Genomic DNA, 27,584 nt, shown 5'->3' on the forward strand with positions numbered 1-27,584 from the left:
ATCCACATAATTCTTGAAGGAGCCGCCATGTCTTTACATGATCATGCATATGCCTTCCTGGTCACAGCTGACTGATCCAGGATGGGCATCTTATACAAACTGTCACTGTGTCTCTTTTCCAAGCTTTTGGACTAGAGACCCTCTACCACATGGACCAAAAGAATAACATGACCAGTCTACACACAAAATGATAACAGTGAATCAGAAGTACACAAGAAAAGAAAAATAGAATCTGGGGGCATTCAAGTTACTGGTTCCAATTGTTCCCAAAGACCGACTCTTCATAAGTCCATTCAAGAGCACAGCCATTCTGAGAGATGTCCCTTCCAACAGGTTTCCCTAATTTCAGATGGGGATCTGTCAATTGCAACCTGCAGTATTAACTAATACAAAGTGAGTGAGTGAGCGAATGAGTGCAGGAGTAATCACTTCCCCAGGGGAGACGATGTCATTTAGTATAGAAAGCTTTGCTCCCCCACTTTACTGGCAGAAATGCTACCTCAGATTAAAGACAGGTGTGTAATTAAGATGCAGGTGGGATTTAGAAATGAAAACATAACCAAGAAGCAGGTGAAGAGTTTCTGTAACCTGGAAATTACTGAGAGTCTTGTCTCTTACACCTATGACTCAAGTACCATGCTATCGTCAAACCAAACTGACTTGCTGAATGTGAGAAATTTGGATGTTATTTTTCTTTCTTATTGGCTCTGTGATAATTCTGAGTATGAGACACTGTGATTTTAAAACATCTCATATGTATTTCATATGCATTATAATACCCAGACACTTAAATATTGTAGTAAGACAGACTAGGTTAATGAAACAATGCTTGGAATGAAAGTTTTGTTCTCTTGGGAAAGGAAACCAAGAGTCACTGATTGCGTACTATGAACCAGGCATTGTGCTTGAGTTGTCACAATCATTATCTCATTTATAGTTAAGGAAACGGGCTCAGAGAAGTAAAATAACTTGCCCGTTGTGAGGCAGGGAGAGCTGGGATTTAAACTAGAGCTGCTGACTCTCAAATTCGTAACAAAGACTTGAGGTGTGAATCTCACCATATCAAAACAATCTCTGTGCATCTCAGTCTTCCCAAGCACACAAAGGCATGGGGAAGGAGACAGGACAGGAAAGGTGAAGATTAAAATCATGACTCGCCCCATCAAATTACTGGGGAAAATTATGTCCAAAAAATCAAATGTATTTTTTGAGTACAGTTGACTGTTTTTCTAATGAGGGTGATTTTTGAAGGTTAGATGCCTTCATCAAATACCTTAGGTGTTTGGTGTTAGATACTGTTAGAGAAATCAAATCTACAGAGTCAGGAGAATACTGGCTTATAAATAATCTTTTCTAGAATTGATCATTTTTCTCTAAGGTTCAGGCACATTTCTCCAGAACAAAACCCTTCCCAGGCATATTTATGCCAGAATTTTTTCCTCATTCCAATTCTAGCAACCAGTCATTACATTCAGAATATAAAAACAGTAACCAGGGTGCCACTAAATTGCTTGTTCCAAAATTCCCAGTGGAAAGTCTGCCAACATACTGTACTTCCTTCATGTCACCACCCCTCTTGGCAAAGGAGGAAACCAATGCAGAAGCCTAAAAATAAGAAACGTGAGGCTCAGAAAGGTTAGGTAACCACCAACTCCACCATCCCCACCCAGAGTCATACACTGGTAAGTCAGAGCACTATCATTCAAACTCAGATCAATTTGACTCCAAAACTACTGTTCTTTCTACTGCAGCACAGTTAACTATCCAGCCCTGGGTTTGGTCCACAAGATCTACAGACTAAGTTCCCGATCCTAGGCTCTTAAAGCACACAGAGAAGGCATGGGAGCATGAGACAATAAAAGAAGACCCTTGGTAGAAATTAATAAAGACAAAAAGTCACTAAGTACTGAAATAGGAAAGTTTCTTGGAGATCTACTAGAAGGGCTGAGTCCATTGCCTGAGGTCATTCAGCTTTCCCCACTACTCCACGGCAAGGAAGCGTCAGCCTCGGCTGGAGGAAGAAGGCTTACTCAGGTTGGTAGGGTTAGGCCTTGAAGACGTCAAAATGACTGGAGTCTATTCTTAGTTGGGGTTTGAAATGAGAAAAGGCTGGAGACCATGTGAGGCTTTGAATTCTAACATGAATTCTGAACTTGATACAGCAAGCAAAGGGAAGTTATTGCAGGCTCTCAGGTGGGGGAAGGTATGATCAAAGTTGCATGTGAACATTAGTCTGCCAGTAGAATACAGGAGGGACTAAAAGCAAATGACTTTCTTTTAGTAGGGAGGGAAGGAGGAAGCACTAAGTTAGGAGCTACCTAGCACATAAAAGCCTCTGGTGAAAAGCGAGAGCTGCGTTCTTTCCATGCCCTGCCTAGCTACTACACCTCCAACCCAAACAAGTCTCAGCCTGTGTCGGCACACAAACTCTGCTGGTGGACTCCCAAAATATGTTGCACAAAGCTCGGTTAGGCAAGTTTTTGAGGGCATCAATTATCCCTCTTACTAATTTCACCTGCCAGGTACTGCAGGCTACTGGCATCTGACATTGGGACTAAAGCAGGGGGCTATTAGGCTTTTCCCATCTCCTATTAGAAAGGAAACCACTTGTTTCTAGAAACTACTTTCTCTATTGCCACTATGAGTCTGTACTAACTTGGTACGAAATGCTACACTACCAAACCCTTGGCTGACACCTTAAACACTCAGAGCCACCTGTATGTACTGATAATTCTCTGACAGCTTTTGTTTCATAAATCTATCTCAAATCTCTATCTTTCCTTCATATATTTTACTCTATAGCCACAATGGCTTACTGTTGGCTCCTTTCCTACCTCAGAGCCTCTGCATAACCTGTTCTCTTCACCTCAAATATCCTTCTTCCTCTTATTCATATGGCTAATTAATATTTCATACCTTGACCTTCCTTATAATGTAAGTAGACCTCCAAGCTCACACTCCTCATTTTTCTCCTTCATTACACCTACTCCATTCAGTCTGTCTTATCATTTATCAAATGGTGTAATTTTATATTCGTGTTTTGCAGTCTCTGTCTCTGTTAGACTATAAGCTCCATGACAGCAAGGACTTTGTTGGCCATTCACCTCGGTTTACATGTCAGGCACTGTACCAGACACTTAGCATCAGTGGTGAAACAGACCTTAGATTCAACCTAATGTGCTCATTTTACAGACAAAACTAGGACCAGAGAGGTACAGTGACTTGTCCACATTTACACAGCTAGTTGGAAGAAGAATTAGAAATAGACAAAATTAAAAACGGAAATCAAGTGCTGAAAAGGACATTGGGGTGTGAGATCACAACACTTCAAGTTAGTCTTCAAAATGACTGTTGAGGGAAAGGGCAGGGTTGAGAAACATATGGGAAGAGCAAGATGCCTAAGCCGTGCTACAAATGAAGATAATACAACTAAGAACAAGTGTGCTATTTTATATATAGTAGTGTATATATGTTAATCCAGCCTCCTAGTTTATCCCTCCTCCCACCCCCCTTTCCCTTTGGTAACCTTAAGTTTGTTTTCTATGTCTGTTTTGTAAATAAGTTCATTTCTATGTTTTTTTAGATCCTACATATAATTGATATCATATGATATTTGTCTTTCTCTGTCTGACTTACTTCACTTAGTATGATAATCTCTAGTTCCATCCATGTTGCTGCAAATGGCATTATTTCATTCTTTCCTATGGTTGAGTAATATCCCATTGTATATATGTACCACATCTTCTTTATCCATTCATCTGTCGATGGACACTTAGGTTGCTTCCATGTCTCGGCTATTGTAAATAGTGCTGCAATGAACATTGGGGTGCATGTGTCTTTTCGAATTACGGTTTTCTCTGGATATATGGCTAGGAGTGGGATTACAGGATCATATGGTAGCTCTATTTTTAGTTTTTTAAGGAACCTTCATACTGTTCTCCACAGTGGCTGTACCAATTTACGTTCCCACCAACAGTGTAGGAGGGTTCCCTTTTCTCCATACCCTCCCCAGCATTTATTATATGTAGAGTTTTTGATGACAGCCATTCTGACTGGTGTGAGGTGGTAGCTCACTGTTGTTTTGACTTGCATTCCTCTAATAATTAGTGATGTCAAGGACCTACTGTATGGCACAAAAAACTGTACTCAATATTTTGTAATAACCGATAAGGGAAGAGACTCTGAAGAAGAATATATATATATATAAAACTGAATCTGTGCTGTACGCCTGAAACTAAAATATTGCAAATCAACTATACTTTGATTAAAAATAAATAAATAAAATATGACACAAATGAACCTATCTACAAAACAGAAACACACTCACACACAGAGAACAGACTTGTGGTTGCCAAGGGGGATGGGGGTGGGGAAGGGAGTCTGCGGTTAGCAGATGCAAACTATTATATATAGGATGGATAAACAACAAGGTCCTACTGTATAGCACAGGGAACTATACTCAATTATCCTATGATAAACCATAATGGAAAAGAATTTTAAAAAGAATGTATACAGGGCTTCCCTGGTGGCGCAGTGGTTGGGGGTCCGCCTGCCGATGCAGGGGACGCGGGTTCGTGCCCCGGTCTGGGAAGATCCCACGTGCCGCGGAGCGGCTGGGCCCGTGGGCCATGACCGCTGGGCCTGCGTGTCCGGAGCCTGTGCTCTGTGGCGGGGGAAGCCACGGCGGTGAGAGGCCCGTGTGCCGCAGAGGAAAAAAAAAAAGTTAAAGAGAATGTATACATATGTATAACTGAATCACTTTGCTGTACAGCAGAAATTAACACAACACTAAATCTACTATACTGCAATTAAAAAAATAAATTTATTTAAAAAAGAAAAATAAGTACGTGGTATTGGTTTTGTAGGAGTGGGGTCACTTTCATAATGATCTTTTCTTATTGCACCGTCCTATGGTCTTAAAAGCAAAGGATGAATGAGTAAGACTATGGGCAGTGCCTGTGTCAGAAAATATAACAGAGTGAACCCAATAGGACTGTACTGAAATGGGAACTATGACCTGGGCCTCACGAGCATCCAGTTCTAGCCATGTGAGCTTAGGGCCACTAAACAGACAGCATTTTATGAGCTGCAAGACATCGGGATACAAGCAGTTCATTATGGTTTTCTGAGCACACCACAAACAAATCACCAATCTGACCTGGAGTTACAAGTGACTGGGAAACAAGAGGAGGAAGGGGAAAAAAGGAGAGAAAAGAAATGGTCGCTGAGCCTTAGCACTTCTGGAAGAAGCCCTGCCCTCCTAGTCACCTCTCAACTTGGGCAGGGGGAACCTTTCACCACATCAACGGCCCTGCTAAGGGGCAGCTCTCATTAGCAACAACAATCACCACGTGAGGAACATGTAAAAATGAGCTTGGCTGACCCCTGCCCTGACCCTGCTACCTCCTCTTCTTTGGTTAAGTCAAGAGAATTCGGTCTCCAATATACGCTTCCAGCCAGCAGTCACACAGGCTCCTGAGTTGGGGAGTTTCATCTTTTCATATCATAGCAGGACATTCTTGTAACCTCCGTCCTACAAACCTTCTCCTCTACACACAGGAGAGTTTCCATTCCGCTCCTGAAGTGAAAGGGCAGAGGACAAGCTTGACTATTCTACAACTTCCCAGGACGAAAGATGGTTGAAACATTTTGCACAAACACTGGAGTCTACAGGGTCTGCCTAATGAGGGGCTGTGTGCACGCACTAACGTACAAGCACACATATGTATATATGAGGCTAGGGTTACAAGTGGCTAAGGGGATCCTGCAGGTGTGCGGGATACACACGCAGATAAACGCAAGAATCTCAGTGAACGTTCCCATGAATCCTAGACACCATCACCTTTTTCAGGCCTCCTCAAAAGCCTGGTTTCCCTGCATCCTGATCAATTATTTTTTTCTAAAGAGTCACCAACGTAATCTCATCGTGTGCAGTGGATTCTGCCATTTGCCTGTTCAAGCCCTCTGATGCCTTCCATTACACTTAGGATAAAATTCTAAGTCCTAGCTACATTTTCTGCCTACCTCTCCAGTCTCTCCCCTTGAAATACCACTCGTGCCAGGCACTCTGGCTTTTTATTTTTATCCCTTCTCAACACGATCACAATCTTTCCCCGCTACAGGTCTTTGCACAAGCTGTTCCCTGTACCTGGAGCACTCTTAGGCTCAACCATCCCCTAATAATTCATACCCACCGTCCACAGCTGAAAGAGACAGTACATACCTACCCCAAACTCAACTAGTTCTACCTGTTAATATGCTAATAACCTCTACTTTTCCCACGAGGTATTTATTATAGTTCAAAATCTTACAGATAATATGCTTTATGTCTGTGTTACTAGACTGTAAGTTCCATGGAGAAATGGGTGGTACTATTTACTTCATCAGTGAATCCCTAGCACTTAGCACATGCCCAGCTAATAATATTTCTTGAGAAGTAATCAAAAATATTTGTTAAACAAATTTGATCTGCTCTTGTCTTCTCTCACTTAAGTCATTCTAACCTCAAAATAATAATCATCTTTCAACTCATCCCCTCACACCTTTAGGGTGTCTCTATCCTATTCATACTCCCAAACTTCCCATCACCCCCTTATTTACATCCCCCCATCAATACACATGCCTCTCATTCCACCCTCTTCCTTAGCTGCTGAACTCCATCTCATTGATTCCACACCAAATTCACCCTGCCTTTTGACCTGAATCCTTCAACTGTGTCTCAAGGGTGACTCTATATTGTGGGGTACCTTACTTCTTCAATTGAAACCCAAGATTGCCCTAAAGACTACATCCCATCAGCGGGCAGACCTCCTCAGTAGAGGTCCTCCTCGTTCAGTTGCCTCCATCTGCATGAAGGTAAATAGGCAAAGAATCACTCTTTCCTTTATTTCCTAATGGTGCTACTGACTTCAAATAGTAAAAATAGACTTATTCAGCTGTTTCTAGGTACTAGACACTGTGATGAGTGCTTACACTGATTGTCAAACGTAATACTATCATACAAAATTAGTCCAGATTTACAGACATAGTACAGACCCGGTCCACACTGAAGAAAGATACTAAAGTGTCTCAGGGAAGTAAGGAGAAGAGACCCTGACAGCACCCAATAATAGCCCTGAATTTGGAGGCATGAAATTGGGCCAGGAACAAACTGGAAAATTTAATGCTCCATTCATTCAACAAATACGTATATACTACATGCCAGGCTTGACCTGAGACTAAAATGGTAAACAAAAGAGTTGTGGATTGCACCCAGAACGTACAGACAAGTAAGGGTTTTACAACCAAATAAATAGTTATAATAGTGGGTAAGAAGTGCTCTAATAGATACATATTGCCTTAGGAACACAGGGCAGAACAGAGAAGAACTATGTTCTGCAGGTCCAGTGGGGGATGCTATGTTTCACTGGCAAGCCAAGATTATGGCCTAAAGGCAGCCTGTAGCAAGGCAGTGTGGGGTTTTTTGACAATTCACTTTCCTACAGACTACACCTTCAAACCACCTAAGGTTGCATTTACAACAAAAATTTATCATACAAATATTAACAGTAATGGCAGCATATGTCTTGATATTCTAAGATCACAATCGTCTCCTGCTTTAACTATTTCTGAGGTTCTTTTATCCATGTGTTCACTGCTGTGTGTTCCAAACCCAGAAGGATGCCCTCGTGCCAGAGAGTGCACAAATCTATAAAACAGACGGAGATAAGTACAACAGAAATCTCATGAACGGACTCAAAAGTATGCCACGTGATGCTACTTTAAAGTCAGAATAAGTGCATTACAGCTGAATAAATTGTAAATTACTGTTAAGAAAGAGAGAAAAAGAGAGAGAGAGAGCGAGAGACAGAGAGAGAGAGAGAGAGGGACTTTATATGTTAACCAGGTTGTGTAAGAATGTGTACATATGTGAGAGGATGTATACAAAGAGGGATGGTGGGGAGGGTACTTCAGGCAGAAGGAGGTGTATGTGTACAGGTTTGAACAGAAGGCAAAATGTGACTTATTTGAGGCAATGAAAAAAAACACTGTGGTTCAATTACAAGGCATGCATCCGTGGAGATAAGGCTGGAGAGGGAGTTATACTCAGAGCCTTGGAACTCTATCCAAAGACAAGGGGGACCTACCGAATCACGCTAGGCAAAGAAACAACACAACCCAATTTGTGTTTCAGAAAGCCCACCATGCTGCTACGGGGAGAATGGACTGAACTCCACCCCATCCTTCCAGGTCAACAGCAATTTAAAGCACTGAGGAGTCCCAGGGCTCCTGTGGCCGCTAGAGCAACAAGAAAGTCTGTGGTGCTTCTGGGGCAAATTCCGGATGCAACAGCACTAAAGAGCATCCAGCCTCAGCCACTAGAGGGGAGTGATGGAGGTCGTGTCAATGCCGGGTATTCAGACAGCTGATGCTGGCACAGAGGCTCCTCCACACAGAGAAGAAAGTGGTACCACACTTCTGTCTCCCTGCCAGGAGGTCCACACTCTGGCTCTCGCACTTCCTTGGGCTGCCGGGCTGTTAAACAGTTTACAAAAAGAGCCCCTCACTTCCCTGGAAGAAGAAACTAACTGTAGCAGGGGTTCCAAAGAGAATCAATCTACTCTATTTATGGGCAAGCCATTACTAATGAGCAGAATGAGTAAAACAAAAAACAACCTGGAGTCCATTAGAACATTTTTCAATATAAAAGATGTAGAGGTACCACTTAAGATGTAGATGAAAAGCATACTTGTGAAAAATGTGCACGTCCAGCAACTAGTACATCATAGAAAGAATTGGTTCTGTATTCTAAAGAATTTTATACACATGTAGGTTTTCAGAAGAAATGAAAATATAGGGCATCATACTCTGATGAAATGGGGTGGGCTGAGACAAAGGCAGAAATAGAGAGGACCTAGATGCAATGAGTAAATACTATAAGAATATAAGAATGTAAATCAACTATACTCCAATAAAAAAATTTTTTTTCAAATATAAGAATGCCGTTCAAATACAAATCAGAATTGAAAATGATAAAGGACAGAACTGACAATGAAGAAAAATCATTTATGAAGGAAAAACTTAGGAAGCTCTTGTGAAATGCAAAGAAAAAAACAAGCAGATTAAAATATAGAGAGAAAAGATTTTAGCTATGAGGAAGAATGAAGACCTAGTGTAAAGGTAATAGGTGTTCCTGAAGACACAAAAACAAATGAGAAACATAATCTTTTCTGAGGTGAGAATAGAACTAAGTCTGCAGATCCAAAGGGCTCGAAAAGACTAGGAAAAAATAATAGGAAATATACCTATACCAATATTGGTTAAAGTTCTGATTTTAAAGAGGGAGGAGAGAGGTGAAAGGAGAGACAGAAAGACAGAGAGGGAGAGAGAGAATGACTGAGCAGACACTGGACTTCCCTATAATACTCATTACAAGAAGCAAAGGAACAATATCCAGGAACTTCATAACAATGTAATTTGTGACCCAAGAATTCAGTATCTATACAAAATGCCATTTGTGTATGAAGGCAACTAAATTAAAAAAATATTTTTCAAATATACAAGAGCTCTGAGGATATGCCAACATGTCACTTTTCTGTAAAAAAATTCTCAAAGATATACTCATTTGACTGAAAAAGTAAATGAAAATAAAAAACTCAGGAATGAGAAGGTTGTGATATAAATGTACTGGTAGTTAGCATAGAACAACTTATACAGAGAACTAAGCCTAAAGTGTTATAAATTGGATTTTAAAACAGTATACATAGCAATAATTTTTAAAGAACATGGGTAAGACTTTAAATTTCAGTAATAATAATACTATAATATAAATTTTAAAATCCCAGATCACATGAACAAAACCTGGAGAGTGAGGAGAAGATTAAGAGAAATATGTTCATTCCTTACCTTACAGAAAAGGATATACTTTCATTTTTGACAGAAAAAAGTAGAGAGATGAATGCAAATTCAAATTATTCTAAACATGTATATCTTTTAAAATTAAAAAAACACTAAATATAATTTAAATCATTTCACCTCTATTGTCCTCGTGGACCAACTTCCACTTCCTTGAATTACTTAAGCACATGGTTTATGTTCCTCTCATTCTGTGCTCTCCCATCTCCCATGAAATCAACATCTGGGTTGAGGACCAATAAGGTCATCTGAGCCAAGAGTTCTTACTTTTCTCAACTCAACAGACCTCCACATCCACTCATTATCACAAACAGACTCACATTCTGGATCTCATTATAAGACACTCATTGTTCCAACTCCAAGATCTCAAACTGGTACTTCCACTCTCTGAATATAACTTCCAATCTCCCTTCCCTCCCATTCTCAACAACCATTTCACTTAATTTTTCCCCACTACAACTTGAAAGAGTAAACCACTCCTAAATAACCCAGTTCACTAACCAACCCCTTTCCAGCTGCCTTAACTCTTTGTCTAGCCAAGGTTCTATGGTTAGTCACATGAATGAAGTTTCTGTCCCTAAAGCTACTGCCCTGCTGCCCCGTCTCTCTCTTTCTGTCCCCCCATTTTTTACCTGTACAAAATCTTGAATAAGTGATTTATTCCCACTCCTCCTTTTACTCCTCCCTCAATATCCACTTTTCTCTTTAACCTCTTGCAATCTGGCTTTCTTCTCTCCTTTATGGAGAAACTCCATTTTAGAAGATTTCCAGTGACCTCAAAAATTCTGACTAACTCTCTGCAATTATCATTTGGATTTGAGTCTCCAGGTTGTCATTCATTCAATAACCATCATTTGTTAAAATTGGTCCTGGGAATGCCAAAATAAGTAAGGCCAGTTCCCAATTCCCCAGAGGCTGAGAGTGTATTAGGTGAGGTAATAAGCATATAAAACAGTAAGAGCAGTATAATATTGCAGGCGTTATAACAGAGGCATATAGAGTTGAGTCAAAGGTACAATCTTAAAATGCACCCCGACTCAGTGATGCTATAATGGCAGAGCTTCTTCCGAACTCTTACACGTCCCCTTCTCTCACCTTCATTCTTTGGATCCCTTTCCTCATCAATTTTCTTAAGTGTAGACTTAAGATCCAGACCCTCTGGCCTTCTCAGTTCGCACACTTTCCTTACAGACTTGAACATTTCCAAGGAAACCAAAAATAAGACTCAAAATCTGAGTCTCTAGCCCCTACCTCCATTTTGACCTCCTAGGTCTTACTGCTGAATGTTTTCACTTGGAAAACTCACCTCAAACTCACCACCATGTCTAGCCTATTACTTTATCTCTGTCAACAGTCCCCACATTCTCCCACTACTCAGATTTTAAAATAGATGTTAACTCTTCTCAATCTCCCCCCTCACCCAAACGAGTGCTTAGATCAGTGGTCCCCAAACTTCTTGGCACCAGGGACCGGTTTCTTGAAATACAAATTTTCCAAGGACCAGAGGGTGGGGGAATGGTTTGGGGATGTTTCAAGCACATTACATTTATTGTGCACTTTATTTCTATTATTATTGCATTGCAATATATAATGAAATAATTATACAACTCACCATAATGCAGAATCAGTGGGAGTCCTGAGCTTGTTTTCCTGCAACTAGATGGTCCCATCTGGGGATGATGGGAGACAGTGACACCCGAAGTGTGTTGCTTATGTCCAGCCTACTCCATAAGATGCAGCTTCATTGTCACTTGCCCCTCACTGATAGGGTTTTGATATGCGTCTACAAGCAACTGATTTATTATGGGCTCTGTGCAGTCACACCTCTCTGCTAATGATAATCTGTATTTGCAGCCCCTCCCCAGCATTAGTATCACCGCCTTGGCTCCACCTCCGATCATCAGGCATTAGATTCTCATAAGGAGGCACAACCTAGATCCCTCGCATGCGCAGTTCACAGTAGGGTTCATGCTCCTATGAAAATCTAATGCCGCTGCTGATCTGACAGGAGGCGGAACTCAGGCTGTAATGAGAGTGATGGGGAGCGACTGTAAATACAGATGAAGCTTCGCTCGCTCACCCGACACTCACCTCCTGCTGTGCGGCCCAGTTCCTAACAGGCCATGGACTGCTACCAGTCCATGGCCTGGGGGTTGGGTACCCCTGACTTAGATGGTCCCCAATTCCTATCCATGCTTCTTTCAAACTCATGATCATTCCTACTTTTTAACTCCTATTGTGGTTATGTGTTGACTTCCTTATTTCTTCCTAGTGAATTTGACCATTCTTCAAAGATGAGGAATTGATATATTTCTTTTCTGTGTCTCTTATAGCATCTAGCATAGTATGTAACTGTAAGTTAATCAGTAAATATCTGTTATTGAAGCTACCTTACAACCATTCTCTGAGGGCTTGAAAAGTCATGAAATGAAACTGGATCTTTCCTGGGATGCAGCAAAAGCCAGACATTGAGTCATGGAACACGAGGGCAGAAAAGATCCCTCAGTCTCACCTCCTGCATTTATTGGGCCACACTAACCACTCACCCCTGTTCCCACCAACACAACCACTAATTAGCTCTGAGACCTCTGGGATGACAGTGCTTTAGGTTAGCACTCCGGCAGTCTGCTCAAATGATAGCAAACTGAGGTTGGGTTGGGGGGATGGAGCAGAATTCAAAAAAACAGGCTTATTTTCAAATCCCCACAATCAAGTTGACAGCAGAGAAACTGAAACGGGAGATGCATTTTTCCATTCCTCCATGCAGACTACAGATGAAAAAACTTTTGCAGTCCCAGATATACTTAGTTTCCACTCTCACCAAAATGCTCCATTTCTATAGTATTAAAAATACAGAAAAGTGATTTTGAGAAAAGCCTCATTCTAGAGAACAACTTGCACCAACTAGAGGCAAGTCTGAAATAGGAGCACTGAGTTCAAAATCAAAATACCACCATGAAAAGACTCCATTCCCAGAGAGCACCTCTGGCAGTATGTACTTGGTGATTTGTGCCAAAAATTTTTGCTGAAGTTGGAGCAATTGACAGCAAAGGAAATCTTAACTAACACGTTAGGTTCATCATGCTATAAAGGAGAGCTGAGAGAAAGTGTGATTGGTTTCATTTGACTCATGTCCACCTAACTTCCATTGTTCACTTCTGCTTAGTGTCCCAAAGCACTATTCCAAGCCCAAGCTGAAATTACATTTCTGGGTTCTGCACAGGAAAATAAATCATGTCTGCCCTACGAGTGAACCCAAAACCAAAAGCAGCCAGAGAGGAATTTGTGAGTTGACTTTAGAGTCAACTTTAATTCTGAAGGAAATGAACCTTTAAAAGGAAAATTCAAATAACAACCTATGTAGACAAAACATTAATCTACATGGCTTCAATTAATTTGGGGACCTTTTGTAACTTTTTTTCTTAAGTGGATATCTGCCAGAGCAGACCTTCTCTCATAAGATGGCTTGGAGCCAAAGACAGTAATAGTCAAGACATTTGTGCTCAGGCTTCCTCAAATCCTTAGGTATACATACATATCCTAAAGGAACATCCAACTACCGACTTATCTCTATAACAAGATTCCTATTAAAAAAAAAAAAAAAGTAAACCATTTGCCCAACTCCCAACACCAATTTCTTTCTTCCCCCTGGGCTTTAGTTTGTCCAGAAGAGTGGTAGCCTTTGAAGGCACAAATTAGTACTATTCTAGACAACCATGTCAGGTAAAACCACTCTGCACTGGACTAGGTAGTAGATCAACTACTTATAAAGCCTAGTAGGAAGGTTAAAAGACAAAAGTAGTAAAATCATCTAGAGCCACAAGAAGTAGTTAATGGAAACACAGAAAGATGTAAAATATGATGTCAAAAACAGTAATCAGGGCTTCCCTGGTGGCGCAGTGGTTGAGAGTCTGCCTGCCGATACAGGGGACGGGTTTGTGCCCCGGTCCGGGAGGATCCCACATGCCGCGGAGCGGCTGGGCCCGTGAGCCATGGCCGCTGAGCCTGCGCGTCCGGAGCCTGTGCTCCGCAACGGGAGAGGCCACAACAGTGAGAGGTCCGCGTACCGCAAAAAAAAAAAAAACTCTACTCCTCATACAGCTATTGTGAAGATTACATAAAATAAAACACTGTAATTAGCTCAGTATTTGGGTGCTAATAAACATTGGTTAACTCTCAGCTCCCAGCCCCATTCATTTCCTTAATTTGTATAAGGCAGAAAATACTAATGTGACTTTATTTACAGCTCTAATGTCAATATCAATAGGAACACTACAACCCAAAATTTTCTTTCTATTCTTCTCAGAATGAGGTTGGGGCTGGGATCAGGAACAGCTCAGCTCTATGCTACTGACAACAAAGGTCTGTAAAGCGCTCTGGTAACTGACGTCATCAACAGTTCAGTGATCCCATTCCCTCACCTCAAGCACATAATAATGCTAATATTAATGTGGTGAGCATTATCACAGAGGAATGTATGGGGTAGTAAGGGAGCCCAGAGGGTAACACTTAGCTCAGCCTAGAGAGAGGGCATGGGGGGGTGCTTCCTGAAGGTGGTACCCACTTGATCTGAGCCAGGCAGGCAAAAATGGTGAGGACTATAGGGAGAGGAGAGGAGAAGAGAAATCCAAAGAAAAGAAACGGTGTGAACAAGGACATGGGGCGTGGCTGATGTAGGACGCTGTTCTTATCGCCGAAGAAGCAGATGGGGCTGAGGCCAGGGAGGACTTCACATAATGAAGGAAGGACCTTGGACTTTACCCTGTTGGTCATCGGGACAGTTAAAAAAAAAAAACAAGGCTGTCACTGGAAGTCAAAGATTGGCATTGGTGAAAAAGAAGAAGGAAACCTGTGGTGGGAAACCAAAGACTGAGGGTATTTTCAATGACAGCAGATCAAAAGAAATAAATACTGACACATTGACACATTGAATTATCAATTCTGCCATCCCCTCTAGAAAAAATACAAAAGCACATGGAAAAAGAAACATCTTCAAAGGGCTTTCATTGGAAAAAGGTATTTACTAAACACCCTGGGGCAAGAAATTTTGGTAAAATATCATTTCACTGGGAAACTTTCCCCCAAGATTGGACCTTCCTAATTAATATCAAAGCAGGAAACTGAGTGTGCTATCAAAGAAAAGTCAGCAGTGAAATCACAATTATCATTTAATCTTCATTGGCATCAGGAGCCTTGGTACCACACAGAGCCACTCTCTCCCACAGGGCAAGGGAGAGATTAGAAGGGGGTCAAGTTCCTAACAAGTATCTCATCCTGCCCAATACCACTGTGAGGATCATTAAAAAGAGAAAAATTCAAATCTTTCCAGTTACTATTTGTCACATAATTAACTTTACAGTAATCTTTTTAAGTTGGAAAAAAAAATGGCCTATGAAAAAAATCACCAGAGAAATGGCAAAAGCTAAAGAGAAGAGAGACTATGACAGAAAGAGCAGAGGGTTGGGAGTAAAGTCCTAGGATCAAGAAATCAAGAAGAAATTCTAGGGGAAGTCCAATTTTAGGGAAACCCAGTGGGAAAGTATCTTAAAAAAAAAAAAAAAAAAGACAGTTTGGGGATTAAAAGCAGAAATGTGTGCCCTTCCAGGAAATCGTATTATTGAAGTTTTAAACCCTTTTAATCTTTTTCTATTCCTAAGTCTACGGCTCTAAAGAGTACTCTAAATAATTAGCTGCTGCAGATGAGGGAAGGCAATTCGGAGACTCTAAGGAATATCCGGTAGTAACAACAGCAATCCAATTTCAAGACTCCTTTGCTGGGCACAATCCTTCACTGGTACTGGAGTTTCTTCCTTATAACGTTAACTTATTCTTGGGTTTCCACATTAAATCAATCAACTTCTCTCAAAAAGGCTCAGTTTTAATCACTTAATCAGTTCTTACTTGTCTCCACTTTCAGTTAGATAAATAGATATAAACAGAAATTGGAACCAAATGTCTGCATAAACTCAATTTCAAAAATAAGAGGAAAATCTGCTTAAGACAACATTAGAAGCTTCCAAGAGGTTGTAAATTTAAGCAAGACTACTCTTCTAATGTCAGAGGCAGAAAAATCTGTGTGCAAAAAGGGATACAAAAAAGGAAAAAATAGCAATGGAGATGGGTGTCGTAAAAATAATGTCATCAAGAGGACCTGCCCAACCCTTTGCATAATTATAGGACATGACAATAAGATGAGATGGATTTCTGTCTGTGAACAAACAATAAGCTCTGAACTCTCACAGCCTGCGTAATTTATTTTCTTTTTTTTTTTTAGTTGGAAGAAGAGCATTTTAATAACCTTTTCATGTAATTATGAATATTCTTTGATACTACACCAAAACTTGACAAGTTGTAGCTTCTTCTTCTTTTCCAGCTTTATTGAGCTATATTTAACATAACATTTGTGTAAGTTTAAGGAGTACAACATGATGATTTGATATACATATGTATTGTGAAATGATTACCACGATAAAATCAGTTAACACATCCATTACGTCACACAGTTACCATTTTTTGTGTGTATATGGTAAGAACATTTATATTTTTGCATTTAAGTATGTTCCTTTCCTCTCAAATATTTAATAAGCATCTACTATGTTCCAGGCAATGTGCTGCTCTACCAGGTAATAACGTCAGAGTCTTTCAATAACGTTCTTTCTCGTATCTCCCACAGCACCTGCCCAATAAATACCCATGAAAATATTTCTTCCTTCAAGTGAACATGGGGGAACATATGGGGTTAGCACTATACCCAATGACGTAGCGCCGAGACCCTTGTAAAAGACGCCCACTTCAATAACAGACTGCCACTGGTTACCAACCTATGCCCCATTCTGACTGATCTGTCACACCGTACATACCTGTCCACTGAGGGGGGCAGCGGCAGTTGTAAGTGTTGACCCCATCCACACAAACCCCTCCATTCTGACACTTGTGATTAGGACAGTCATCAATATTCCGCTCACAGGTGACCCCTTCAAAACCTAGTAAGACAAGAAGAGAGAAAATGATAAATTCTCACACAGATGGTGTGATCTGCTCTTCTCCACAGGGCATGGTCATCAGAACAGACTGACTTCATTATTTCAATTCAATAGGCAGCAGCTGGTCAACCCAAGACTCACCATATAAAAATCCCCCAATCTTCTGTCTTCTCTTGCCTCAAGCATAGTTAGACACTTAAAATGACTCATTATGCCAATGACATGCCTTCATAGTTACCTCACAAGTATTTCAAAGTGTTTTCATGAAATAAAATCCCAGTGAAGATAAATGTCTACTCAGAACAGCTATTTACTCGTTATAAAAAAAAAAAGGTATTAGATTTTCCCCAGCTCCATGCTAGATTAATGGGAAGAACAGATAAAAGACTACCTAATTAAATTTAAATTCCTTTTTTTTTTCCCCTTGGGAAAATCAGCGTGGTGGGGGGGACATAAGAAAAAATATTGAACTTAAAAGTCTGAAGATACGGGTCAAGTTCCAACCTCACTGCTTATAAGCTATTTAATACATGGTAAATTACAAACTCTGAAGTAGCTTTCTCATCTGTAAAATGAGGCTGACTGCACCTGCCCAGCCTGCCTTTCTAGGTTGTTACAAGTGCCACATCATGAGTAAGGTAGAAATAAATATAAAAAGCTATCTGAATATCGGGTGGCATTATTACTAACTAAACTTGCTAACTATTATTACTAACTAACCAACCCTTCAAATTCTTCATCCTCCTCTTCACATTAACAGCATTGCTTCCTTCCACTTGATTTCTCCCTTCCATGAAAAATGAAACTAGCACACCAAACTTCACCCTAACTGCCCATAGAATGTTCCTCTGTAATTTATACATTGGGCTTCTTCTTTCTCTCTCCTTGCTACCAAATCTCTTAGCTATTAAAATAGAAGACTACCAGCTTTAAAACAAGAGAGAAAGTTCACTGATCATCCTCTTATTTGAAATACATGTGACTAAGTATTTGCCCTCTTCAAAATGTCCCTTAAGTTTCTCTCTCTTACTCAAAACACTTATTGGGTCTTATACGAGGCACTGGTATAGGTGAGTAAAAGAAAGAGTCCCTGCTTTGGGGGCATTACAGTCTGGTGAGTGGGACAGACATCAATCACACCTTGCTTTATTCATTCCTTACCACAAGCTACTGCAGTATTCTACATCTGCTCTGTTACACTGGAACAAGTCTGGTTTCTCTGAATACAGTAGCAGTCATGTAAATGAGTATGAACCAAGCAACCAAAAAAATTACCCAGAGAGTAAAGGAAATCATTTTGTAGAAGACGGAGATAATTGAGAGCTTGACTGAAGAGAATTCTGTTTCTCTAGGTGTTTGGTACTCAGTCCATTCAAGCAGATGAGTCATTAAGTAAGCTTGAGAAAGACTATGAAAAATTTTATAGACTCAGATTTTTAAAAAAATTAATCATATTACTCCTATATCTGTTTAATCACATGTAAGTCTTACAAATGGACTAATGAGTCAGTAAATGTTGAATTGTTTAAGCCCACCCATAATTATGCTAAGGTGAGGGCAAATCTACAGGTCCAGAAAGTACAGTCCCTGAACAATAACTGAGGTCTCATTTCTAGCCTAGTGCTCTTAAATGGAAACATTCTTCAGAAAAGTTAAAGATAGTTTTAGAGTGTAGGAGGGAAATACAGGGTCCTGGTCCACCGCTGTTAGAACCTGTGTGGTCTGGTGGTGTTCCAGAACTGCTATTGGTCATCCTCCCCCTAACTTGATCTCCCTGGTGACTAAATATGGTTGACTAGGGTGTCAAGGAGGTGATGAAGACTTTGTAGCCAAACTATAAGGACCTGAAACTGTGACCTTGAATTTATATTTGCCAGTGCTACAGCTAACTGAATTCACCAACCACAGACAAATTAAGAAAGCAGAAGCATTTCAACATAACCACAATATATAAGAAATAAAATGCCTTCTTTTTATGACTGTTTTAGTTCTTACCTGTCACTATGTAGGTAGGTAAGAAGACAAGTAGGTGAAAGAGTTAATTCATGGTTGAAGCATGGCCTCTGGGGCCAAACTGCCTAGATTCAATTCTCACCCTTGCCATGCAGTAGCTGAGTGAACACGGGCAAGATACTTAAACTTTCTTTCCTCTCTGGGGTAATTAACAGGACCTACCTGAAAGGTTGTTTTAAGGATTAAATGAGTCAGATATAAAAAACACTTAATTCAGTAAGTTGTGTTGGAACAACTGAATATCTAGATGCAAAAGAATAAAGTTGGACCCCTTCCTCATCCCATACACAAAAACGAACTCAAAATGTAAGAGTTAAAATTACAAGACCCTTAGAATAAATCATAGGAGTAAATCTCTGTGATGTGGGCTAAGCAGAGATTTCTTAAATATGACCAAAAGCACAAGCAACAAAAGAAAAAATTGATAGTTTGGAGTTCCTCAAAATCAAAAACATTTGGGCTTCAAAGGATACCATAAAGAAAGTAAAAAGACAGCCCACAGAATGGGGGAAAATACTTGCAAATCATGTATCTGTTAGGAGACTTATATCTAGGTTATAGAAAGAATTCTTACAACAAAAATTAAAATACAATATATATAATATAATAATACAAATAGCCCAGTTATAAAATGGATAAAAAATCTAAATAGACATTTCTCCAAAGAAGATATATAAATGGCCAATAAGCACATGAAACGATGCTCAACACCAGCCATGAAGGAAATGCAAACCACAACCATGATAAGCTATCACTTCACACCCACTAGGATGGCTATAATTAAAAAGACAGATAACAACAAGTGTTGGCAAGGATATGGAGAAATTGGGAATCCTCATACACTGCTGGTTGTAATGTAAGATAGTGCAGTCACTATGGGATATAGTGTGGCAGTCACGAAGAGATTAGAGTTACCATATCACCCAGCAATTCCTCTCATAAGTATATACCCCAAAAATGAAAACATATGTCCACTCAAAAACTTGTACAAGAATGTTCACAGCAGCATTATTCAAAATAGCCCAAAAAAGTGGAAGCAGCCCAAATGTCAATTCCCTGGCGAGTGGATAAATACTGATACAAAGTGGTAAATCCATACAATGGAATATGATTCAGCCATAAAAAGGAATGAAGTACTGATACCTCCTGCAACACAGATGAATTTTGAAAACATTAAGTGAAAGAAGCCAATCACGAATGACCACATACTGTGTGTTCCCATTTATATGAAATGTCCAGAATAGGCAGTTCTATAAAGAAAGTAGATTAGGAGTTGCCTAGTGCTGGGAAGGAGTTAGGGGGAGGTTAGGGAATGACTGCTAATGAATACTAAGCTTCTTTTGAAGTGATAAAAATGAGCTAAAATTTATTGTGGTGATGGTTACATATATCTGTAAATATACTAAAAACCACTGAATTGTACACTTTAAAAGAGAAAATTACAAGGTATGCAAATTATATCTCAATAAAGCTGTTATATTAGAAGGAAAAGCACTTAGAACAATGCCTGATGCACAGGAAGTGTTTTACACATATTAGCTAATACTATTGGCTTGGCCAAAAAGTGTGCTTGGGTTTTGCCATAAGATGTTACAGAAAAACCCAAACGAACTTTCTGGCCAACCCAATATTATATATCAATGGGATCAAAGCAACCCTGAGAGATTATCTACTCTGATCCTTCTAAGTTACAGATGAAGAAGGTAAAGGCCACGTGGCTGACCTACCCAAGTTTAAATGCCTAGTAGTCAGTACTCAACCAGAAATTTTTTTTTTTTTTTTTTTTTTTGCAGTACGTGGGCCTCTCACTGCTGTGGCCTCTCCCGTTGGGGAGCACAGGCTCCGGACGCGCAGGCTCAGCGGCCACGGCTCACGGGCCCAGCCGCTCCGCGGCATGTGGGATCCTCCCAGACCGGGGCACGAACCCGTGTCCCCTGCATCGGCAGGCGGACTCTCAACCACTGCGCCACCAGGAAAGCTCTCAACCAGAAATTTTATTCAATTTCAATCAGTATGATCTCTGGGACCCCAGAGTTCCCTTTCATTAATCTGAAAAACTGATCTTGGGTCAAAAGTTCCCATGTCTGAGAAAACCCTAACCAAATCAGTTCTCCTCCAAAGTTAAGACAGGATTTATGCTTTAAAAATAGAGTTACAGAGGGCTTCCCTGGTGGCGCAGTGGTTGAGAGTCCGCCTGCCGATGCAGGGGACACGGGTTCGTGCCCCAGTCCGGGAAGATCCCACATGCCGCGGAGCGGCTGGGCCCGTGAGCCATGGTGACTGAGCCTGCGCGTCCGGAGCCTGTGCTCCACGATGGGAGAGGCCACAGCAGTGAGAGGCCCGCGTACTGAAAAAAAATAGAGTTACAGTACTCTTTGTGGAAAGAGCTAGCAAATTCTTATAAGAAAGTCTACCTAAGGGCGAGGGGAGTAGGGAGGGAGGGTAAGGCTTAAATGAATAAGTTATAGTGGAATCACTTCTTAAAAATGTTTTAAGGGAAAGGGAAACAGACAAGTCTCCAGACCTGTGGGTGGGATGGGTGTAAAAGACTTACAGAAAGGCTCACATGACTGTACTAAAAGGAGTCCACTGCTTAAAGCCAATTCACATCCTTAAAAGGCCAAAAAGAAAGAAATTAAACTCAGAAGGAACATTTTAAGACTGTGCTGTTATAAAACCATGGGCCACGTAACTGATAAATGATGACAGTGAGGGTGGGGAGCAGAAAAGTGTCTTTCGAACTTGTCATCCCACACAGAGAACAGCATCTCTCAAGAGAGCGTCCACATCTTTCCATTTTCAGCCCCCGGGAGGTGTGAGGGTGGAAAGGCTTGGTACAGAGGCACAAAGAAGACAGCAGAAAGGGGAAGCTGAGATGACACAACCCGGATTCTCCCAGGCCAGGCTGAAGGTCCTCAGGAAGAGCTTCTGGGCACAGGGATGAAAGAGTGAGGAAAACCCAGGGATGCCTGGAACTGGACAAAGGCACAAAAGTAAACAGCTACGTGCTACCTTCTCCCCCGCCTCTGGGAAGAAACCTGTCACAAGAGCAAGCGGGCCCCACCTCTGCCCCACTGGTTTCCTCGGCACACTGCATCCGTCCTCTGAATGGGCCCCAATGAGCTCACCGACCCCATGACTGGCCCCTGGATGCCTGCCCCACCACCCACCCAGGTGGCTGCTCCTACCTGCCTCCCTCTATAGCTCCCAAATCATCTCCACTTCCCTTTCTAACTTTACCTCCAAAGAAGTCAGAGAAATGAATAAAGGGGTTCAAAAGAAATAAATTCAGAGCATTTTTTAAAATTATAGAATATAGGAATTCTCTTCTCTATCACATTCAATTCATTCATTTGTCAAATATTCATTAAGTCTCAATTTTGTTCCAGGCAGTAAGCTGGATACTGGGGAATTTAAATGAGGGTGTCTACTGGCAAGGATGAACAGTCAGTTAGATAAGTGCTGTGCTAGATGTATACAGGTTGCGAAAGACCTCAGGTCTCTAGTCCCCGCGGGGTAGGGAATATGGAAGGCATTTCAGTGAAGGAGGTGCCTTTGACACATCATAAGGAATAAGTTCTATATAAAAAGGCAGGGTGGGTGGGGGAGGTAAGTGACAGAAGGCTGAGGAGGTAGCACGGGCAAAACTGCCAAGCATGACAGAACAGGAAAAACTTCCAGGAACATCAAGTACAACTAGACGCAGGGCCCAGGTTAGAGGAGCTAAAATAATGCGCCCTGCAAAATGGTACGACAATTTCTGCGTCTGCTCCAGTGAAACCTGCCAGAATATGATTAGTATAATACCCAAGAGAACATCACATGCCCGTGCATATGAGAATGCAAGAGGGAACTCTTTCTAACAGTTTTTAAGCTCAGCAACTGCAGAGCAGACACAAAAGCCACAAAATGTGGTTAAGCTTTATTTTAATGATATAGGGATATAACATATCATCAGCCTGTAGTGTACAGAGGTGACTTACAAAGGATAAACCTTCCTTGTTTGGACAGGATGGATCAGACAGCTTTTTATGAAGTTTAAAAATCATAAAGGAATAAGGAGGTACAGGAGAGAAAGAAAAAGGGAAAGTCCATCAGGGACTGCCCTATCCAACTGTGGACTCACAGGTACAGCCAGGAGATACAAACAACCCACTGCTTTCTGATGACCTGTGCTACTTCTTAAAATATCACAAACATAAAACCAGTTTAACTCATTCTCCCCCCCACTGACCCCCAAAAATTGGGAATCAGTGATTCAAGAATTTATTTTCTATTTTGTTCTTTTGTTAAAATTACTCTGGTTGAGTGCTCCTCCTCGGGGCTTCTGCTAAAAACTTTACCTAACGGTAGTTCATAAGGATCTGGATTATTAACCGTTGCTGCTCCAAGAAGATGAAATACAGTTCCTTGGTTTGACTCTATCAGTTCCCTCTTGAATATATTCCTTTTTTTCTTCCCTCTATGGAGAAACACTTCTTTCTTTATTACACAGGATGAGTCATTCTTGTAGTTTTAATTCCCTCCCCATCAGTCTTAAAATAATTCTAAAATCAACTCAGTAACTACAGTGCCCTTTGCAGGAAAAGAACTATATTTTAACCATTCAAAAACAATCACTAACTTATGTGGGGTTCACTGACTTTCAGAGTTGAAAAGAACTCCAATTCTTTTTACGCAGTACTAGTATAAACAAGTACAGAAGGAGAAGCTAGACTAAGTCTAGGGTGCATGTTACCAGGAAGAAAATGAAAAGACCAAAGTTACGTTCTCAATACTACCATATTATACTAAACTCAATCTGTCAATCGATAGGTATGTGCCTATTATATACCTGGCATGGCTTCTAGGTGCTTGGGACGTATCACTAAATAAAAACAAAGATCCTAGCATTCACTCTGGAGAGGCGAAGAGGCAGCAGAATTTAGAAAAGACAGACAATAAACAATAGACATAATGAGGTAAATTATACAGCACAAATTATATAGTAAGACAATGACAAGTGTTACAAAAAAAGAAAAGAAAAGAAAAGAAAAAAAGTAGACTAGGGTCAGGAATGAAGGGGGAAGGGAATGGTTACAACCTGAAATAGGGTGATCAGGGTAGGCCTCAGTTAAAACTGCAAAGACTTGAAATGTGGTGGGAAGCAGCCATCTGAGAATTGCAGAACCTGGACAAAAGCTACTTTGCCTCTTGCTGACTTGGTTTCCCCACCTTTAGAACTGAAATAATGATTCTCTTCAAATAATGGTGTTGTGGGCTTCCCTGGTGGCGCAGTGGTTGAGAGTCCGCCTGCCGATGCAGGGGACACGGGTTCGTGCCCCGGTCTGGGAGGATCCCACATGTCGCGGAGCGGCTGGGCCCGTGAGCCATGGCCGCTGAGCCTGCGCATCCGGAGCCTGTGCTCCACAACGGGAGAGGCCGCAACAGTGAGAGGCCCACATACAGCAAAAAATAATAATAATAATAATGCACGAACCCGTGTCCCCCGCATCGGCAGGCAGACTCTCAACCACTGCGCCACCAGGGAAGCCCTAGAGAGTAATTATTATTTTAAGTAACATTTTAGTCTCTTGGACAGTGTGGAGGGCAATGGGGGAGGGACAAGGACAATGGTACTGCATCATGAAAAGGACTCTGTAAAAGAAAATCATCTCCAGGCATTATTTCCCCATGTGGAAATAAAGTTAATACTTTGCAAACTCCACCTGGTACATAAAAACAATGAGCGTAAAATCTTATACAATGTATAAATATATATATTTATTCAGTGTTACTGCATTATCTATTGTTTTGAATTCTTTTTTAATTTCCTTCTATACATGGTCCAAGCTGACGTCATCTGTTTTAGATCATGCAACCCTGAAAGGCAAGAACTAGCCTACTTAACTGTTTTTAAATATCTGCATGATATGTATGTATGTAACAAATACTGACTGAACATAATTAGAAGTATCTCCTTTTTCTTTTAACATGAACCTACATTTTTTTAACCCAAACACCTCTAAGCATTTAACAAAAAGTCTTACACATTTCAAAGCACCTTCAGGGGAAGACAAGTAGTACAGTGTCATGGAACAAGGTGTACAAAGCACAGGCTTTGGAAATAACCTGCTTGGATTTCAGGACTCAGCCTAACCACATGTCAGCTGTGCAACTTTGAGTAAATCACTTAACATCTCCAAACTTGAGTTGCTTCACCTGGGAAACCAGAAAAACAATACCTAACCCCAAGGTTTTTGTGTAATGGAGCTAATGGAAGCAGAAGTACCTGGCACAGTGCCTGACTCATAAAAGGCATGAAATACATGTTAGTAACCTCTTTGCCAAATCTTCTGCCCCCAACGCTGCACCCCCATCCTGACCCCAAACACACACATACATGCACACACTTCGTCAGTGTGTAAAAAAATGTCTTGCTTTAAACTATAAGGAGAGTGTAAGAGACAGCCAGGATCTCCTTACTCCATCCCACTAGCCCTGGCAACCTCTCAACTGTGGAATCCTTGGTTATTTCCTTTCTCAAGGAGGAGATACTATTCTGGTTTGACAGATCCTTTCCTGGACACACTCTCAGAATTCCCTAAGGTTGTTATCATGGCTAATGGATAACAATGCAGAGGCTATGGGAGTGAATAATCACTCTCTCCCTGCTAAAAACTTCCTTTATTGACTTCTCTAACTTCCCGTTAGTACTCTGCTGCCAAATCAACCTCTTGTTCTAGGCAACTATTAAAAGTAATTTTCTTGAAACTAAAAAACACATTTAGTCTTCAACAATAAATTGCACTAACCTCAATTACTAGCCACTTAGGCTATTAGAATATTAGACTATTAGAAAATTTGCAAAATTAAATTGTTTACATTTCTATTTCCTTCTTTTAACCCTTAAAATGCAAACAAAAACAGGAGTGAAGAAAGATATCTTTTAGTTATTCCTTCTACAAGAGAATGTGGGTGACAGTAATATTAGGTAAATAAATATTTAGTGTCTAAAATGACAGCATTATCTATTCTTCATTGAAAGAGAAACTGAAAGCAATGCAATTAAATAGCTTGTTCTTGCGGCTCAGAGTTAAATGGTATCCTTTTCTATTATGTGGCAGTCTTGTATTGCTGTATCTCAAGCATAGCACCGAGCCTAGACCATAGCTGGCGGCCAGTAAATTTTAACTGAATGAAATGAATAAATTACCATTTGCTTTTATCCCGAGGACCAACATATGACCTTTAATCCCCAAAAGATAAAACAAACGATGCCATTATATGTGAACCACATCCACAACACCAGAATCTAAGATTCCTACTCCAAAAGAGTGGCTAAAACAACTTCTTTTTGAGGCAATTCTGCTTACTTAGCACATTATTCCCCCCTACAGTTTTCCTTCTTTTGTTTTTGCACTAAGGTTATTTGTATAAAAAGCAGAATCTTTGTTGCCTAGTAATTCATCTGCTCCAGCTGCTTGTGTTCTGTTCCCAATCAAAATTCTCGGTTTTCAGCCTCCTCATCATTTTTATAAGGAGTTCCGTGAATCCGCCAGCCTGGCTCCTTTTTCCGTCCTACAGAACACTGGGCCCCAAGCTCCCATACACTGCTCCTCTTTTTGCTTCTACCTTGGGGTTATGTAGGGCTGTGCCGTACATAATCTATCAGCGCTCCTCAAAAAGTGTCCACTGATTAGCAGAGCACCACTGCCACCCCAGTTCCCAAATTCTCCAACTTCAAGTCTGGGCAGGGCTACCCCAAAGTCAGAGAGACTACGTGGAGAGGGTTCTAAAGATCAGAAGCTCAGTGAAAGTCACAGAAGGGTAGGTGGGTACAATTAGGCAGCTATAGTAAAATAATCCATTATTCTATCAGAGGTAGAAACATATAGGAAAGTTGATCATCTATTATTATTGTCAATTCAGTTTAAAGCATTTTATTAATCATACATACACATTTTTCAATGTGTAATTCTCATTGTGTTCCTTTCCATTCCATAGACTCGTCTATCGTTTTCCCCAGAGCTCTGTGTCCCTTATTTCTCACTGTTCCTCCAAAAAGGACAATAAACAATTTCCAAGCCACTCATCATCATAAACCCTGACATGTTAAATTACCCCCTGCTCAGTTTATGGACCACATGGACCCATAAAACTCCTCTCTCACCAGCAAACCACCCCACACAAAATTCTCACTTCCCCTTTTCCCTCCTGGGAGGGATACTTCTTAAAGGAACAATTGAACCACACCCATCCCCTTCCTTCCTGCTGGAGGTGCATCCCCCAACCCAGGACACTAGGGGGACTCCTTACCTGGAAGGCAGTTGCACTCAAAGGCGAAGTCACCAGTCTGCCGGCAGGTGCCTCCGTTGACACAGGGGGAGGGTGCACAGGGCACGTAAGGACTGTCACAGTGCTGGCCTGTGAAGCCCTGGGGGCACTGGCACTGATAGGAACCCGGGAGGTTGAGGCAGGTGCCACCGTGCTGGCATTGTCCTGGAACATCACACTCATTGACATCACTTGCACACTTCTGCCCTGTGAAGCCTGCGAGGCATGTGCAGGAGAACTGGTTGGCCACAGTGGTACAGGTACTTCCATTTGCACAGGGCTGAGACAGACAGGTATCAGTCCATTGGCACAGTTTACCTAGAGGAAAGGTAACAGAACTCAGTACTGCCCACAGAAATGAGGGTCAGCCCCATCCCA

General features: G+C 41.1%; 1 protein-coding gene across 1 annotated transcript in view; it reads right to left on the reverse strand.

Moving 5' to 3' along the window:
• Positions 1-27,584, reverse strand: part of NOTCH2 (notch receptor 2) — a 177,485-nt gene that overhangs the window by 63,306 nt on the left and 86,595 nt on the right. Inside the window, exons 4-5 of the mRNA XM_079932106.1 lie at positions 27,189-27,524; positions 16,755-16,877 (exon numbers count right to left, since the gene is read on the reverse strand). Coding sequence (XP_079788232.1) covers positions 16,755-16,877; positions 27,189-27,524 — 459 coding nt within the window. The remainder of the gene's footprint in view (positions 1-16,754; positions 16,878-27,188; positions 27,525-27,584) is intronic.

Source organism: Stenella coeruleoalba (genome assembly GCF_951394435.1).
Source record: "Stenella coeruleoalba genome assembly, chromosome: 1".
Lineage (NCBI taxonomy): Eukaryota > Metazoa > Chordata > Mammalia > Artiodactyla > Delphinidae > Stenella > Stenella coeruleoalba.